The sequence below is a fragment of the Schistocerca nitens genome, chromosome 3 (genome assembly GCF_023898315.1).
Source record: "Schistocerca nitens isolate TAMUIC-IGC-003100 chromosome 3, iqSchNite1.1, whole genome shotgun sequence".
NCBI classification, from domain to species: domain Eukaryota; kingdom Metazoa; phylum Arthropoda; class Insecta; order Orthoptera; family Acrididae; genus Schistocerca; species Schistocerca nitens.
In genome coordinates this window covers 189,145,909-189,162,793 of record NC_064616.1, presented here as the reverse complement: position 1 = coordinate 189,162,793, position 16,885 = coordinate 189,145,909, and the positions used below count along the sequence as shown (strand labels likewise).

At 36.6% G+C, this 16,885-nt stretch overlaps 1 protein-coding gene across 1 annotated transcript in view; it reads left to right on the top strand.

Moving 5' to 3' along the window:
* The first annotated feature begins 7,006 nt into the window (after nt 1-7,006).
* Nucleotides 7,007-16,885, top strand: part of LOC126249140 (DNA-binding protein RFX7) — a 131,475-nt gene continuing 121,596 nt past the window's right edge. Inside the window, exon 1 of the mRNA XM_049950794.1 lies at nt 7,007-7,435. Within this exon, the coding sequence (XP_049806751.1) occupies nt 7,095-7,435 (341 nt within the window). The 5' untranslated portion in view covers nt 7,007-7,094. The remainder of the gene's footprint in view (nt 7,436-16,885) is intronic.

Sequence of the window (16,885 nt, the reverse complement as noted above, 5' to 3'; positions counted from 1 at the left end):
CTTCTCCTGATGTTAAGAAAATTTTACATTCCTCAAAAATAAAAACTCATCTGGTTTAATGGTGTTTCTGATAGAGTACTGAAGATTAGTTCCCTTATAATAAGCCCAAACTTATCAAAAATGTGTAATGCATCACTAACTGAAGGCATTTTGCCAGAGAGACTGAAATATGCCGTTGTTAAACCCTTCTTAAGGAAGGTGATAAAATAAATGTCAGTAACTACTTGCCTGTTTCACTGCTGACATCATTTTCCAATATCTGTGAGAAAGTTGTGTATTCTAGAATACTAGAATAGAATCTCACCTTAGCAACAATAATATACACAGCAAATGAAAGTTTGGACTTCAGAAGGGCTACTCTACTGAGAATGCCATTTACATGTTCAATTACGAAATTTTACAAGCACTGAGTAATAAAACAGCGCTGGTTGCTATTTTCTGTGAGCTATCTAACGCATTTGACTGGATGAATCATTTATTCTCATAGATAAATTTAAGTTTTATGGAATTGATGGTACAGCCAACCAATGGAAAATTTCATATCTAATCAAAGAAATACAGAAAGTTGTTCTCAGTAATTCAGCCAATATAGTGCAGAGATGTTGTTCTGACTGAGGAGAAATCACATATGGGGTTCACCCAGACCTAGTCTTAGATCCACTATTGTTCTCTGTATATGTAAACAATCCTCTGTCTAATGTACAACAAGCAAAATTAGTTCTTTTTGCAGACAACATTAGTATTCATATAGAAATAGAAGAAATGATAAACAATTTTCTTAAAGAATTCATTTACTTGTTTTCTGTGCATGGTTCCACTCGCAATTTTAAAAAGACAGCAAATTCAGTTCTGCGCACCTAATGGCAGTACACCAATGATAAGTGTAACACGTGGTCACAAATTAATAAATAGGGTGAACACTTTAAAATTTTTAGGTGTCCATATTGATGAGAATTTAAACTTAGCACTCAGATGCATTGCAAGTCTTGGGAAGAGACAGATCAGTAAGATGACATATTAACTACGATATCAGAAGGAAGAACGACATTCATTACTCCATACTATGGTTGCCTCTAGCACAAAAAAGGGTACACAAGGCTGCAACTGAAATTTTTGATAATTTACCAAGGGACATAAAATGTCTGAGAGACACCACAGTAAGATCTGAAAACAAACTGAAAAAGGATTGTACAAAACAAACTATAGAACATGATACAAGCTAACTGACTAACATAACCACACAGATAGACAACAAAACGCACGCTCCCATGGCCACGACATGAGGTCAGAGTGGCTCCGACTTCGGTGGATTCCCACGACGATCGACATCGACCGAAGACGGCCGATGATTTCAAATTAGTATCCCAGTACGTGAGCAGTCACAATGCAGCAGATCTCAACGCCCGAACGTACCAAATTCGGACGACAATCAATGAAATTCAAATCAGTTTTTTTTTCTTCGGTAGAATTGGTCGACGTTCACACACACAAATCATAGACTATGAGGAACTAATGAGTATGGTTCAAGAAAGGAGTTTGTGGCACCCTGGGGATGAAAAATATCATAATCGGGTTTTATCCAGGAATCTATGGACTGAAATTGCAGTTTTATTTGAAACAACAAGTAAGCAAAATCTTTATCGGAAATTTTAGGCGTAAATTATAGCCTCAAAAAATAATTAGTACAAGTTGTTTCAAGTAAATGAACAATCTTTTGGGCTTTGGTAGGTGGCCAGTTTATCTGTGTACGTATTGTTAATGCTACTATCGAAAATTGAAGGCCTAAATTATAAGCATAAGAAATTAAATGTTCAAGTGAGAACGGTGGCGTAACTTATGTTTACAGTTACCGTCATGGATATATTTTGGAGTTGTTTTGTGGCCATTTTAGCTGTACACGAATTTTTGTTGTTACTCACCGGTGTTTCTATTGAAGTAGGATGGTGATTCTGTTACATGAAGTGGTTTGCAAACGTGGGTCATGTTATTCAGCGTATCAGGGCTGTATCTATAAAAGTTACGCATCTCTGTCACATATTCTGAATGACTGTCACTGCAAGTAAACTGACATATGCCTGCTTTGTTGAATTTATTTGAAGTTATACCAAGTGTTCGCGATTTTCTCGTAAAATTTATGTAGTGGACACCTTTTTACATTTTTCGTCGTTTTTGTACAATATAATACGCATCAAAATATCATTATCTAACAAAGGTGTATACATTCTGAATATATCTTGTAGTTTTAAGTTTGATGACGAAAAGTGTTCTAAATATGTCAAAGTGTTTCTTTAACATGGTATGAACTTGCACAGGCTGCACTACAGGTCAATCTGTCATCAAAGCCTTTTATTCGACATTCATGTTCGTTTTCTTTGCCAGATATAACCAGATTATCACCTACCAACCTAACATAGACATTGGGCTATGCTAGAGATCAGTGTATCACCATAACCAAGATATTTAGAAGGGGGGGGGGGGAGATCCAAGAGCACACCCTAGCCATCTGCTTTGTAATATGTCGTCTATTCTGCATGCCACTTGTATTCCTTGTTTTCTCAGGACGTTTCACACCCAGTGGATTAGTTTTTTATCAGATATCAGTGTGTGTCATGTGTTCCTGTTATATGAGGCATCCCAATCTTGGTATACTTTCTGTGATCTTTTCTGCTGTGTGCTTGTTACTGTTGCATTTTTCTTGTGTTCATTTACATTACATGTCTCAGTTGTAGGCATTTTCTGTGGGGACTTTCTGCTGGTTTAGTTCCTGTAAGTAGCTGTATTTATTCATTGGGACTCTGTTTAGTCTGTCAAGGAGATATTTGGAGAACTGGTATTGGTGGTTTTCAGGATCTAGTGTGATGTTTGTCTGCCAAAAGGTGTGCATGTGTCTGGCTAAATGTTATGCTAGTGCAGTTATAAAATTCATCACTGTTGTGAGTAGCACATTCGGTTTGTGAGTCCTTGGTTAATTATATATGTCAATATTTTGTCATGACTTATAAATAAAAACCCACTGATGATGCCACAACAGAGGTTAAATCTAGTAAACTGTCTTCTCGCTAGAAGATAGACTCCATTAAACCTCATTATTTTCTGCAATAACAGAAATTGAATATATTATGATAACACTTAAAAATTTGTTAGATACATGCATATACAAACATTTTACATAATGTAGTTCAGAAATGTGTAATAACCATTTAAACTGAATTATCGTGTTGAGATACAACCCTACTGAGGAAATATTGCTTAAATGCTTCACGTACTTTTTATGCTCTCCGTGAAGACCAATTAAAATGCCCTGTGCATGTGTCAGAGTCATTATCTTTCTTGTACATGTTGGAGTTGGTGTCCACTGACAGAGACTCACTCTCACTTATACCTTCCATATCAATGACAATATTGTGTAGTAGCCAAACACATTTTACAAGAGTATAAACATTAAAAGGATGTAATTGAAGCTCCATCTAAAGGCACCTCCATTTGCTTGTCAGGATACTAAACGCACACTCAGCTGCTCGTCTGGCCCTAAACAGGTGGTAACTGAATATCTTCTTTTGGTGATCCATATTGTGTCCAGTGGGATATGGTGTAATCAAATATTCCTTCGGAGAGTGTCCTTGATCACCCAGCAGTACATGAGGTACAGTAACTTCTGTTCCTGGTAGTAGTTTACTGGGTGGTACATTTAATGAATTACTTTACATGCAATGATAGACGCAGTATCTACAAAGACACGACTGTCACTCTGTCTGCCATATGTACCTACATCTGCTGTGATAAATCTGTACCTGGCTTCTGCAGTACCTTGAGGGTGAATAGAGAAGTGGTTTTCGTAATTAAAGTACATAGATACCGATTTAGGAGGGCTTTTTATGCGAATGTGTTTGCCATCAGTGCTGTCTATAAAATTGGGAAAATTCCACAAACGCTCAAAATCATTCGAAATTTTGCAAAAATCTTCCATAATTTGCAATTTTACCCAGATTGCTTCACACACTTCATAAACAATGCTGACGATGGTGTTACATCCCACTCTGAATGAGTGTGCCAATGATTTGAGAGCTATTCCTGTAAAAAGAAACCTGAAACAACATTTTATTTATTTGACTATGTATCTTAGGTGAAAGTGCAGATGGCTGAAGAGGCAGGCATACAGTGAATGTTATGTTGGCAAAGTATATAGTTGTACTGTGCTCCCATTGGCTGTCTCAAACTTTACTGATTCTTTACCAACATCTGCTCACAAACTCAGTAAAGCCACAACGCTTTTGTAACCCATTTGCACTTTATCTGTCTCGTTTTGTTGTGTTATCATTCTACGAATATTTGTGTGAGCGGTTCGATAGAAACTGATTTATCGTATGTGTGTTTTTAGCTTCCAACGTGAAAGCAAAATGGCAGAATTTAAGAGAAACATATTGACGGGAACGTCTGAAGAATAAACTACCAACAGGTTCAGCGTCATTGGACACTGATTCTAAACGGAAGTACTTCCACTAAGAGCACTTTTTACAAGACACATATGTTTCGAGCCGTCTCATTGGTAACGTTCCAAAACCCCACAAATTCGACGCATCAGACTTAGTGTTTGACGATACTGATCTACATGCTGTATCATACGATGAAGAAACACAACTTCAGGATTCATTTTCAGAACAAGCTGATCACGAAGGAACACACTCTTTAACTCAGGACGAAGGTATTACTTCCGAAAAGCTATGAAAATGGGTAGAGAAAAGGTGTCGAAAGAAAACAGGTCCAATTTATGATCTAATAGAACTGGAGAAAGCTAAGAAGCTATGAGTTCCAAAAATAAAAAGTTGAAGAGTGTGATGAAGACTATTTCCTTCTCATAAGTTTATTGCTACATTTACATGCCATACCACAGCTCATGAAATTAATCACCAGAGTTAAATTCCAGCAGGTCTTAATTGAAAATCTGACTACATGTCAATTATACCCACACTCATTTCATGGTTCATCACACACTACCACCTCCTCATAAAGTCCGTCAGGCTCAAAACACTTGACATACATCAGTATTTGTGATGCTGAGGACCATCAAAATTCAGGAACAGTACTTGCATTATATCAACTAGAAAATACGATGTCACACATTTCTTGGATGTGACCCAATGAGGAATATCAATTGAATGAGTGCATAAATCTAAGTCTGCCGATGATTTGCGAGCAAATTCAGTTGAATAATTCTATTCTGGTCATATTAGTATTTTACCAGGCTTAGTGTTAGATGCTCTCAGATACAAGCAACTTCAATTCAATTAGTATTACATAGTATGAGTCAAAAGAGTTAATGTGTGGTTAAAGCTCGCCTCTCTTCTGCTGAAATGCATTTCCTGAAATTGGATTGCTTTTCAATATCCCTGTGAATTATCTTTAGTACATAAGAGAATATTTCTCTCTTCATTCTCATATACTCATAAAATTTTCCCGATTGTTCTAGCAACTGAAGGAAGAGTTTATGGTATTTGCCATGTTCTTCCCAAGACTGATTTAACTCATTTACGTGCATTCTGTGTCGATCCAAGAACAAAACCTAGAATGCAGGATTCAGCGGTTCTGGCGCTGCAGTCCGGAACCGCGGGACTGCTACGGTCGCAGGTTCGAATCCTGCCTCGGGCATGGGTGTGTGTGATGTCCTTAGGTTAGTTAGGTTTAAGTAGTTCTAAGTTCTAGGGGACTTATGACCTAAGATGTTGAGTCCCATAGTGCTCAGAGCCATTTGAGCAGGATTCGTCTCTAAACACAGAAGCGTTGTGGGAGCCATCCCGCCAAAAACTGTCGAAGGAGATCGGACGCATTGTACCAAATTGTCGGCCGATGTTATCGTGTTACCTCTGGCGACGGCCTCTGACGACCGTTGTCCAAGTCACTCCGACCGCAGCCTAACGTATATGTCACTGCACGTGACATTTACAGGTCTTACGAGTTACAGCGGCCGTGTCCAGCGATCAGCGAGTTACTATTTGAGACCACTTTATTACTTCGTATATGCGTATTTAAATAGACTCTCGATAACATACGACAATGTTAAGGAATTTATTGGGTACATTTTCTCTGACTGACTCACTACACTTACATGAGACACATCTTCCGAAAGACGAAAACGAATTCCCTAACTGTTTTTCGCTGTCGTGTTTATATGTTCAAGTCCAAAGCGGATTTGCTTGCCCTTTTAAATATGGCGCCTGAAAAACAGCTGTTACATTTTCTGATGTCATCAGCACAATCGCTGCTTCTCTTCAACTAGACGAGGTGTAAACAGACGAAAATTTCTAAAAATAAGATGAAACCTGACAGCCAAAGCACGTTTCAAAAACGCTTGCGTTTACATGGGAGCAACAATCGATTGCAGAATTGCAAAACCGGCAACCAGAAGCGGGTTTCCAGAACCGATTTTGAAGTGTTTACATGTTCACCGAGAAGTGGTATTGGGGAATCGGTTTTGGAAGCCCCACGTAAACAAGGTGCATGACCACTCAGAAGTGGTATTGCGAAATCGGTTTTCCGAAATCCGGTTTTGGGGACCCCATGTAACCGGGGTGACTGATTTCCCTTCTATTAAGTTCAACATTGAGCTCGGTTACTCCCTTGATTTCTAGTCAGCATTTGGACATAACGAAAGCAGTGACCGAAAAGGGCGTGTAATTGGTTATCATTTTGGGATCCACATTAAATAAAATTATTTATGTTTTAAATTTGGCACAAATAATAGGTTTTTTTTATTTCCCAAAGCAAGTAAACGTCACAGCATTCGAAGTCTCTAGTCAGTGAATGATAGCACAATAGTCCATCATTAGATGTTTCGAACGGATAATTTCAAATAGTCAAAACTTTTAGATTTTGATTGCTGTTTCACTCCCAATAGCGAGACTTTCGGCAGAAACCACGGTAAAACATCTTCAAAGTAAAGCCATGATACAGTGCGATTAACGCTGTGGAATATCTTCCGCGTAGCTTCATGCCAGTCAAACACTAACAAGTTGCACAGCTGATTGATATGACAAAATGGTTGGCTGGCCTCGGTGGGGTGTTGGAAAAGTTTGTCATCAAAAACCTTGACTGGAAAAATGGATGGCCCAACTACACAAATAATGGCCACAGAAAATCATGACGCCGTTAGAGACATCAAATGTGAGCTTGACAACGAACTGGAGCAAAAAGAAGTTGGGTCGCAATATGTCATCGGAGGCAGCGGTGGATCTAGTGCCAGATATTCAGAAGCCAACGGGGATACGTCAAATGACAGTTGTGCCAGAATATCTAACAGTGTCCATGGTAATAATCATGGTAGTGACGGTATCTCACACAGTCATCCAGATAGTTCAAACTCTTTTGGTGATACGTTAAACACAAGTGGCCTTGACAGCACTACTCTCAAGTTAAAAGAAATCATAGAAGACACAATCAGGTATGACTTTCAGTGACATTGTTTGGTTTGGCGATGTTTATTATTAGCAAGCTAATCCCTTTCGTTTACTTTTTAATTTTTGCATGTTTGTTTAAAGTGCGGATTGAAACAGAAAGGAAGAATCCATAATTTATTAGTCCAATGCACTTTTACTGCAGATAGATTTATTTGTGACATATTATTTATTTAGTAAATATTATCGGTATTTGTTTATGATTTATGTTTGTAAACAATCTCAGTCTTGTGAAAAATCACAAAACTAAAAAATCACCTTTAATACATTCTCATTAAGAGCAATTTATTACTCCACTACGTATTTCTCTATTAATTTTATTCACTTTTAGTATGTGAACGTGTTGGCAAACTCTTTCTTAACTGTATAATCCCTGGTTTGTTTCTTAAGGAACGTAATTTGTGTTGTAATGTATGTACAGTGCAGTAATTGCTTTATATCATGCAGGTGCTTAGTGTAGGGTTTAAAAAATTTGAATTTTGTAATTGGTTTCTGTTATCCATATCCTTTTATCTCCGTTGAGATTAAATATTTTATATCAGAACACGAGAGAATTCTTGATGGTGATTGTATTGTCTGTGGTGTTAGTACATTATTTGTTAAAAGTACCAAAATAAGCGTGAATAATTGTAATATTTCCGATAATCATTTTGGACCCACTCTTCTCTTAGATTCTTTAGTGCTTCATCCTAATCCTAGCCATTTGTTTTCTGACATTTGGTTCTTCTGGTTCCTTTTATCGTCCAGCGAACTACTTATTCACAAGGATCTGTGTGTGAAATTCGGATGTATCTGTGAGGATGATACTGTAGGTTTATGTTCTATATCTTGTTTCTAATACGTCATTTTTTACATATTCCGAACAGGCCTGCAATGCATTATGTTGTTTCTTTATGACTTCATGCCATTCCTGAATAATATTGTTGTTATACAGTGTTGTTAATGAAAGCTCTTGTGTTACGTCATTTATTGGAAATGAAAGATTTTGGGTCCTAAGGAGTAACACTGTAACTGTATAGCACTGGACTTGTATCTGTTGAATACTGAAATGATTCTGCTCAATAAATTGCATCTTATTTTATTTCCCACCATTGTGTAATGGTGAAAGTACTCTTATCTGTTCTGTGCTGTGGACAGGAAATTGAAGTTTAAATTTTCTAGTGAAGGGGATAGTGGTACAAAGCAGAGACGTTGGACTCAAATTTGTGTGCATGGTGGTTCAAATCATCTGAGCACCCAGATTTAGGTTGTCAGTTGTTTCCCCAAGTTGCGTACAATGTGCACCAAGATGGTTTTGGATAGTGCATATTTCCCTCACCAAGCTAAACTCGTGTCACGTCTCTCATGACGTCATTGTCTGAACTTTAAACCTAGATATTATTCCTCCTCTTCTTTTTTTCTTTTTTTTAAACTTTCCTTACATTGTTTTGTAATTGAGTATAAAATGTCACTGAATGGCATCATGTAACCTGAAAACACCTTGCACCATTTCTTACAAAAAATAAGAAGAGTAATAGTAGGCTAATGTAGTTTGGGTCATTGTGGAATAGTGAGAAGGGTCACAGCAGTGAGCAGCAGCAGTTATCTCAGATGAGAAGGAATTGAATTAGGTATTAATAAGCCTATTTTTATTATTTTTTCTTTCACAATTTTAATTCTAATGTTAGTTATATGCAAAATATGCTGTTATTGTTTTATGCAGAAACAAAATTTGAAGGTATAAAAATGACTAACTGAGGTAAAGTATGGTGCCTCGTAATATACACACATGCAGTTTTCAGTTAATGTTTGGTAGTGTTCCCCCTTTCAAGTGTGGTGTTGCCCAGTGTCTAGGGTAAGTTGAAAGATGACAATCTGTCTGATGGTTGACAAAGTGAGAGAGTATGAACAAGAAATAGGGTCTGTAGTAACAGATTGATCTGTAGATTGTATTTTATTGGTCCTGTTGTCTACATAGCAGCTTATGCATAAGACATTGGACAAGTCAAGTTATAAATATACAGGCTGAAAGTAACTTCAAGGCATACATATTTAAGCTTACAGTAATACACTTTACACGTAAGTATTTATATAACACATTTCATAAATTTAAATATTCTTCAATGGAGTAAAAGCAGTGATGCTGTAAATATGACTTTAGAGATTTTCCAAATGTATTGACTTCAGTGATAGCTTTTATGTTTTCAGGAAGTTTGTTATAAAGCTTAACTCCCATGTGATAAGTACCTTTTTGGCACAGTGCTGTGCTGATTTGAGTCATATGTAAGTTTCTGTTTAGTCTGGTAAAGTGCTTATGTATATTACAGTTTTTTTGTAGTCTCTGGTCCTTGCCTATTACATTTAATTTACAGAACAAAAGGGTTTCCATAATGTATACACACGGTAATGGGGGAATACCAGATTTCTTAAACAGGGGTTTACAAGAGTCTCTAGGCTTGCACCCAAACAAGATTCTAATGGCCCTTTTTTGTAGTTTAAAAGTGCTATTAGCTATTTTAGAGTTTCCCCAGAAGGTGACCCCATATCTGAGATGAGAATGAAAGTACGCATGATATGCATTCAATACTGTTTTCTCACTACAGCATGATTTTAATGAACAAAGAAGATAACATGTTTTGCTCAGTTCTGCATTGAGATATTCAATATGCTTATTCCATCTGATGTTACTCTGCAGCCAAAGTCCTAAGAATTTGGTTTCAGTACTGTTACCAACTGGTTCGTCATTGATAGACTCTGATGGGATAAACATGTCCTTGTTACGAACACTGTGGAATTTTAGAGCAACGGTTTTCTTACTGTTTATTACAAGCTGATTACTCTGTGCCCAGCTGCTAAGTTGTTTCGTGACCGTGTTTACTGTCTGCTGTAACTGTTCATTGTCGTCTCCTTTAACTGTTCATTGTCGTCTCCTTTTAATAGAATCGTGGTGTCATCTGCAAATATGATTGATTTGTGTGCATCAATATTTAAGCTTAGATCATTTATGTACAGAAGAAACAGAAGGGGGTCCCAATACGGATCCTTGGGGTACACCACATTTTATTTGTTTATAGTCAGATAAGTGATTAGATACAGTTTTTAGTTCAATATTTGTGTGCTTGACACACACTGCGTGCATATGATGTGTCAGGAAGGAACTCATCCACTTGTTGGACAGACCTCGAATACCATATCTTTCTAGCTTTGATAGCAGAATTTTATGGTCCACCATGTCAAAAGCTTTTGACAAGTCAATAAAGACTCCTATTTTTTCCTGTTTTTTGTCCATCAGGTTTAGGATGGAATTGATGCACTCATAGACAGCAGTTGTCTTTGACCTCTTATTTCTGAATCCATGTTGTTCATTACATAGGATGCTGTTTTTATGTATAAATTTCATAAGTTTCTCATACATAACTTTTTCCAGTACTTTAGAGATGCAGGAGGAAATTGTGATAGGTCTGTAGTTATTTACATTGTCTTTATCCCCTTTTTTAATATACAGGAATAACTTTTGATGTTTTTAACACATCAGGGAAAGTGCCTGCCTGAAGTGAGCAGTCGCATAAATGTGTGAGTACTTCAATTAGGTTTGATGCGCTCATCTTTAACATTGTTGCAGGTATACCATCAATACCTGCCGATTTGGAATTTTTTAGTCCTTTTATTGCTTTAGCTACTTCATCGTGTGAAACAGAACTGATGTACATTGATCCTCTACATGCACTTATTTTATATTCATTTGCCTGGATGCTCTTAAAGTTTGATTGTAACATATTTTCAGCAACACCTGTGAAAAAGTTGTTAAATGTGTTGGCTACTTCTAAGGGGTTTGTTACTTTTTTATTTTTATGTGATAGTGTTATATTTTTCCAAGGTTGTCTGTATTCTCCACATTCTTTTTTTATAACACTCCACATAGCCTTTGATTTATTAGCTGAATTATAAATGATTTCATCATTATGCATTATTTTTGCTGCTTTTATTTTCTTAATATTTTGGAGTATTTTTTATAGATGCGCGTACTACAGGTGAGGAATTTTTTGAGTTACATATTTCATGAAGTAGTCTTTTCTTCTGGCATGAGACCCTTATTCCCTTTGTGATCCAGCTGTTTGTTCTAGAGTTTCCCTGTATGGTTAATGTTTTCAGGGAAATACGGAAGTGTCCGATCCCGCCTGTCTGCTTTGACCCATGACGTCACAAATATGGCGGAAACAAAAACAAACACACACACTTTCCACAAGAAGCCTAATGACACTAACGGGACAAGTGCGGGAAATGGGGTGTTTTGGGTGGGGGGCAAACTAAATATAAACAAATTTAGACGCCTTGCGTAGCTACAACGTGTAAGTGAAGACAGCCATGCATGAATAACCCACCCACCTCCCCAGGGGTCGTAACCCCTGCAACCCATAGAAGATAAAGATGCTTCAGTAGCTGATTAGTGTTTTTTGTCTTAAAAAAAAAAAAAATCTCACGGGATAGAACGAACAGATCAGAAAGATAAATATAATAAACTAAAACAGAAATTGGAGGAAACAGATAATTAAAATAAGTAATAAGTGTTTTTAAATTTAAAAAAAAATCTCACGAGATAGAACGAACAGATCAGAAAAGTAAATAAAATAAGATAAAACAGAACTGGAGACAGCCACACTCAAACCAAACTCCGCGCCGTCATGACGTCACACACGGCAACACCCTTACGTCACCGGCCAAAGCCGACGCGTGGGATCGGACGCTTCTGTCGACCCGTTTTCAGTGGGAATGCAAGTTCAAAGAAATGGGTTAATGTATCAATGAAAGTGTTGAATTTTTCATTTATATCATTCATTTTGTACACTCCTAGCCATTTTTCTTTCTGTAATAAGTTGTTGAAGTAGTTCACATTATGCTGATTATAGCTTCGATATGCTGTTCTAAAATACATGTTGTTAATAATACTGCCTTGTACTTTTATGCTTAATATTTGAGCAAAATGATCACTAAAACCTGCATTGAAAATTTTTAGTGAGGTGTTGTGTAAACTCTTCTTTACTAGAAACTGATCAAGAGCTGTTTGACAAGTATCTGATACTCGGGTAGCTGCTTTTACTTCAGCCTTTAAATTGTAGGACGTTGCAAGGTTCAAAATGGTCTCCCTATTTCCACTATTCGTGAGGAAGTCAATATTGAAGTCACCACAGATTATCAATTCACAATCCATTTTATTTACTTTATTTAGCAGTGACTCCATTTTGTTTAAGAAAAGTTCAAAATTCCTGGACGGTGATCGGTAAACTGTAGCAATAACCAGGTTGAACTGAGTAATTTTTATAGCTGCAATTTCATAATCCTTTTCGACATTTGCCCTAGTTAAGTCAGGAAGTGTAATAAAATCTACATTATCCTATGTGTAAATTGCAACCCCACCCTGCTTGCTGTTTTTCCTGCAGTAGTAAGCAGCCAAGACAAATTTGTTTATTTTCGTATTCTGGATTAATTCTGGGTTAAGCCAGTGCTCAGAAATGCATAACACTGAGATATCATTAAGTTCATGTGTAGTTGAAGATCTATACAACTCACTTATTCATTATGAATAATTAAAATATGAAAAGATAAATTCACAAAAGCTGTGTTAAATAATAGACAAATCTCTGACAGCTATAGTTTTCATGTATCTCACATAAACAAAAATTGTCTGTGTAGAACGAGGCACTATGTAACTCTTATCCTGTTTTATGTTTAGTAAGACAATAGGAAAGTATAAAAACTTATTATGTAACCCAGTTGACTTGATAATGCGAACAACTTAACAAAGTTGCCAAATCTCCAAAATATGTGTAATTTTATATAGTAAACTATTCTGCTCTTGTTGTTATCTTTTAATTGCTTTTAGTATGGATGAAATACCAATGTTACAAATTATTTTCGTACACTTGAGTGAGTCATAACAGTTTTAAGTGATTTGTAAAAATTTGTAGAAAATTACAGGCAATAAAATGATACACATCAGTTTATGATTCATGAAGATGTGTGTTAAATGCCGGGTAGGATAACATTGTGAAATTCTGAGTATCAAGTAACTGAGCTAACAAAACGTACACTATGTCTGTTCAATTCAGACACTAAAAGCACATACAGAATGGGGAGAATATTGGTGAACTAATAAAAGCCTCTAGACTGAACAAAACAGTTTGGTTTTACATGAAACCAAGAAAGATGCAGGTGAAATATTAAAAGAAGGCAACTACAAGATACGAAAAAAGTATTAATTCTGTTTTGTATGGGACACTAAATCAGGATCAACTGAACCTACCGATACTGGGTGTTGGCTTCGTCCCGTAACATAATGATGGCGTGGCATATGAAATCACACATTCACAAACAGAAAGAAAGCAGAATATTGACAATATTCCCTTTGCATCTGTAGGCCTATTACTTTTTGTATGTTTTGTTGACTATCTGATCTCTAGCATAGCTTGAGGAATGGATTAGTTTGGAAAATGACAGTTTGATGGTGAGCTGGTGAAGGCAATGAATGTGAATATGAAGTCTTAGCTGTCATGACATACTGATTTTTAGCATAGCCTGAGGTCTAGGGTAGGTGGTAAGGTGATAATGTGGTTGTGAGTTGGCAAATTGATTTCAGTATCTTAAAGTTGATTCCTAAATCAGTCTAATTGGATGATGTATATTAAGCAGTCAGCTGTGAGGTTGGTCTGAATGCCGTAGTCCTTTACTAGACTTGCAGTTATTAAACACCAAAATATCGTTGTCTGCATTTAACTTTTGAGATGACCAGACATGTTGTTACTTGACCTACAACAACATGAAATTTTTCAAATGTATAAAATATTGACATTGAAATGTGAAGCCATCCATTTGTTGCACTGCTTATGAGACTCAAATAGAGGTAAAAACCACATAAAGTGCCAAATATCTTATAATCATGTGTAGGCTGAACTTGAAACCTTTGGTAAGTTGCCTAACAACAGCACTGTCAGTAAAACATGTGACCATTGTGGTTGAAAATAATTTCAGGAAGTTATCGTGGGTGTTGGATAAGGTTAACTGAGTGGGATCCAGTTGTTAAACGCGTCTCTCAAGTTTTAAAACAAGGTATGTGTTGGATTGTTACAAGTGTAAGAATAGTTTAAAATTGAGAATGTAAGACTTTACTTTTCAGGATTGAGGAAATTCTGAGTACTACAAGTGGCCCACATTTTGCTTATAACTGATAATTGCAAAATACTATCACCATCAAAGCTCAACAAAGAGGAAGATTTAAGATGATGTTGCTGCAGTTGGGAGGGAAAATTCAGTATGTAGCTGTAATCAGTGAACTCAGAGAGATAGGTCTTTATAAATATCCAGCGTTAATTATCTTTTGCACACTTTTATATGTAATTTGTTGTTCACTTACTCTCTGCATATGTATTGGCAACTTCTTAAAATCATGTTGGCACTATTTGGAAAGTTGCATTTAACACTATCAAAGTACATTTAAATTTTATTGAATTCGATTACTTTCTATTTGTCTCTCTGTATTTGACAAATTTTCTTGTTTTATTTTGTGTTTGCACTCTGTAGTGTATAAAAGTATATTTATAGCATGTAAAAAAAGCTTTGGGGTACATGCAATACATACACTTACAGTTAAACTTGATTAGTTGCTGAGCATAGTTTGACTCAATGATTTACTGTACATAATATTGTGCTAAAATTAGATGCTATTGCTGTTCTCTGCTGTAGCCGATGATTTTGTCAAATAAGAAAAATCAGTTGGCAAAATCTCAGATGCCCATAAAGAGAATATTATGAAATTCTGGACAGAAAGTAACAGTGTGAGCCAACAAAACATTAATAAGCCTGATGGATTCAGACATTAACACAGCTTGTCAGAAGTGGATGCTGAATGGGTATACTGTTGGTGCATTGGTAAATTCTGTTATCAGAACAACATTTAACTGTACATAAGACCAAGAAAGATCAGAAGAGATGTGAAGAAAATGTAGTTGCCAAATTTGAAAAATTATGGTGCAAATAAGCTCTTCTATAAATACAATGATGATTTACCCAAAGTAGAACAGGGCTGTTAGCCGGATTAAAAACTAATGGGGTCTGGCATGCCGGCCACTGTGCATGTGGATTGAAGATGCCTTTTACCATTCATGTAGGAAATTTCTGAGCAGGATCTATATTTTCAAATCAGATTAGTAGTGCACTAACTATTAATTACAGCCTACTCACACAAATGGCGTCCATTGTGTTATGATGTAATTTCTGATGGAAAATCGTGAGACATGTGGAGGCGGCCTTGATAGTGTAGCATAAAATGAGAAAACTGGGTCCCTAAGCGGATGGGATATTAATGTATCCTAGACATATTTAACCACACCTGCAAATCAGTAGTCTGGCACATATGGCTAGGGAGGTACCAGGTAATTTATAGCAAGATTTAGTGTGTATTAACTGCTAGTTATTTCACTTGATTTTTTTTTTTTTTGGGTTGGTTGTCCATATTGTTAGATATTTAGAATATGACCTAAGAAAATTAGTTCTCCCATGGAATGGCAGTTTCAGTAAATGAAGAGGAAAAGTTTGTTTTTCACACCTTTCATTCTTGATTGCATTCTCAAAGTTAATGTAGTGATTGATTTGTGAACTGTTGACAGTATTTGTGTTTGATATGTTGCTCTTTTCCTCCATGTACCCCATTCATTTAGTGAGCTAAAGACATACTTTCATACTCTTTTTGCAGTTTCTGTGTTTTCTGATGTTGTTGTTGTTGTCGTCGTCTGTTGTTTATTCATTACATTTGTGTTGTCATGGCAATAAAAATTGTCCAACACTTCACTTTTGACCCACCTGTTCAGTGAGTAGTCCTGACAGGTTTACTGCTATTGAATAGTGTCTTTTGTTGATAGCAGAGTCATTCACGAAGTTAGAGTTTCTCTAGATTTGACACCTTTAGAAGAATATGCATTCTTAACTTCTTGTATTGCACCTGAGTCTTTGTATGATGCCATATTTGCAAGCTCAGAGTATCTATTTGTACAGTAATCAAAATGTCCTGGGTTCATTCTCAGCCATTGCTTAAAATTAGAATAAAAATCATTACCAGTGGCAGCGAAACACTCCCAGTACAATGAGTCACCCTCGTTCTGAGAACATGAGGGTGGAGGAGCGTGTAAAGTTTCAGAGCAGCTTCTTGCTCTTCAGGTGGAAAACTGCCCCTAAAAGGCAATCAGCAGTGTGAGCTTAAGAAATTAGCACTGTCAGAATATTGTAATGAACTGCAGGAAGGCCTGCAGAGAATTAATGAATGGTGTAGGGTCTGACAGTTGATCTTGGATGTAAATAAATCTACATTTACATATGTACTCCACAAGCCACCATATGGTGTGTGGCGGAGGGTACGCTGTACCTCTACTAGTCATTTCCATGTCTGTTCCACCCGCAAATAGAGTGAG